Source organism: Phytophthora parasitica, assembly GCF_000247585.1.
Source record: "Phytophthora parasitica INRA-310 unplaced genomic scaffold supercont2.27, whole genome shotgun sequence".
In the NCBI taxonomy this organism is placed as follows: domain Eukaryota; phylum Oomycota; class Peronosporomycetes; order Peronosporales; family Peronosporaceae; genus Phytophthora; species Phytophthora nicotianae.
The window spans coordinates 627257-628528 of NW_008649013.1; the positions used below are offsets into that span (position 1 = coordinate 627257).

A 1272-nucleotide genomic window follows, 5' to 3' on the forward strand; every position below is an offset into this window, starting at 1 on the left:
TAGAGCCTCCTTGACCTCACCAATAGATCTTGGTGAGCCCTCAGCTCCCTCTGTGTCGCCAGTCAGGCAAGAGGAAGGAGCGACACTTCCTTCCCTCTTCCTCCTGCCCCTTCAATGTTGAGACACGCCGGCGGGCGTTCCCACTGTCGCGTTCCGCACCGCGCCACGTAGTCTCTCGAGGCTAGGACACTTCGCCACAGTGTGGTCCCCTTCTCCGCAGAGGAAACACTCCATTCTTCGGCGTTCCCCGTTCCGATAGTTGTCTTGAGGCATCGGCCTGTTGCATTCCGTAGAGTAATGACCCAGTTCGTTGAATCTGTTACAACGGCCTTGTCCTCTTGGGCGGCTGCACCCGATGCGACTCAGGTGTGCCGCGCCGTCCCCTTCATCGTTCCTGCTGGTACTCCGTACTTGAATAGTCACGCCACCGTATGACGGAAACGCATCCATCGGCATTCCCACTGGCGTCGAAGCTGGCGGAGGTAGCGCCACCCTGGGAGCCATTGGCCCTGATACCCGAGCATCGGCGTGCTAACCGGTCGCGTCTGACAGCACAAGGCGTTCCCTGTAGACGCCGATACTGGGCGAGACACAGGCCTCGCCCCCGCAGGTCGTGGCGTTCTCGTCGGCGTTCCAGCTGAGGCAGACAGCCTCTGAAGTGCCCGACTGAACGTGTCGACCAACATCTCTTACAACGCAGAGTCCGACATCGGCGTTCCGGCCCTCCTTGTCGGCGTCTCCGCCGCCCGAACTGGAGTCATTCCTTGGCTTCTAGGCGTGCCACTCTCCGGGAACGCCGATGCAGCAACACTATGGCGTTCCACCACACGCGGAGACAGTGCCTCTCCGTCCTCAAGTGTCGAACGCCAGACTGGCTGGTGTTACTGTCGGTACCTCGCCTCACGTCTCACTCACAAGAAGTAGCGACTGCGTCGACGCATCGAAGGGAAAAGCGTCTCCTTGCCGAGCTCTCGGGGTCGATATCGCGGCTTCCGCGGTCTCACGAGCCGTCGCCCTCGCCGGAGTCGGCTCTTCGCTCGGCGCTGATTGGCGTGCCAGCCGCGCGAGGAACTGACTGAACATCTCTCGTCCCCGGGGCGTGTCCAACACCGACTCAGCCATCCTTCTAGTTCTTGGAGACAAAGGTTCAGACCCGAGCGCCCCCTCTCCGTCCATTCGAGCCTCCTGACTCTCGGTCCAAGGTTCGGTTCTTCTCGGCGTTCCTCGTTCCGAGCCACCGTTCGAACCGCCCCCAGTCGGTGTCTTTTCGCG

General features: G+C 61.3%; 1 protein-coding gene across 1 annotated transcript in view; it reads left to right on the plus strand.

Moving 5' to 3' along the window:
- Positions 1 to 799: 799 nt before the first annotated feature.
- The window catches only part of PPTG_11661 (hypothetical protein), a gene marked incomplete at both ends in the record, with an annotated part of 2479 nt that continues 2006 nt past the window's right edge, over positions 800 to 1272 (plus strand). Inside the window, one exon of the mRNA XM_008907787.1 lies at positions 800 to 890. Within this exon, the coding sequence (XP_008906035.1) occupies positions 800 to 890 (91 nt within the window). The remainder of the gene's footprint in view (positions 891 to 1272) is intronic.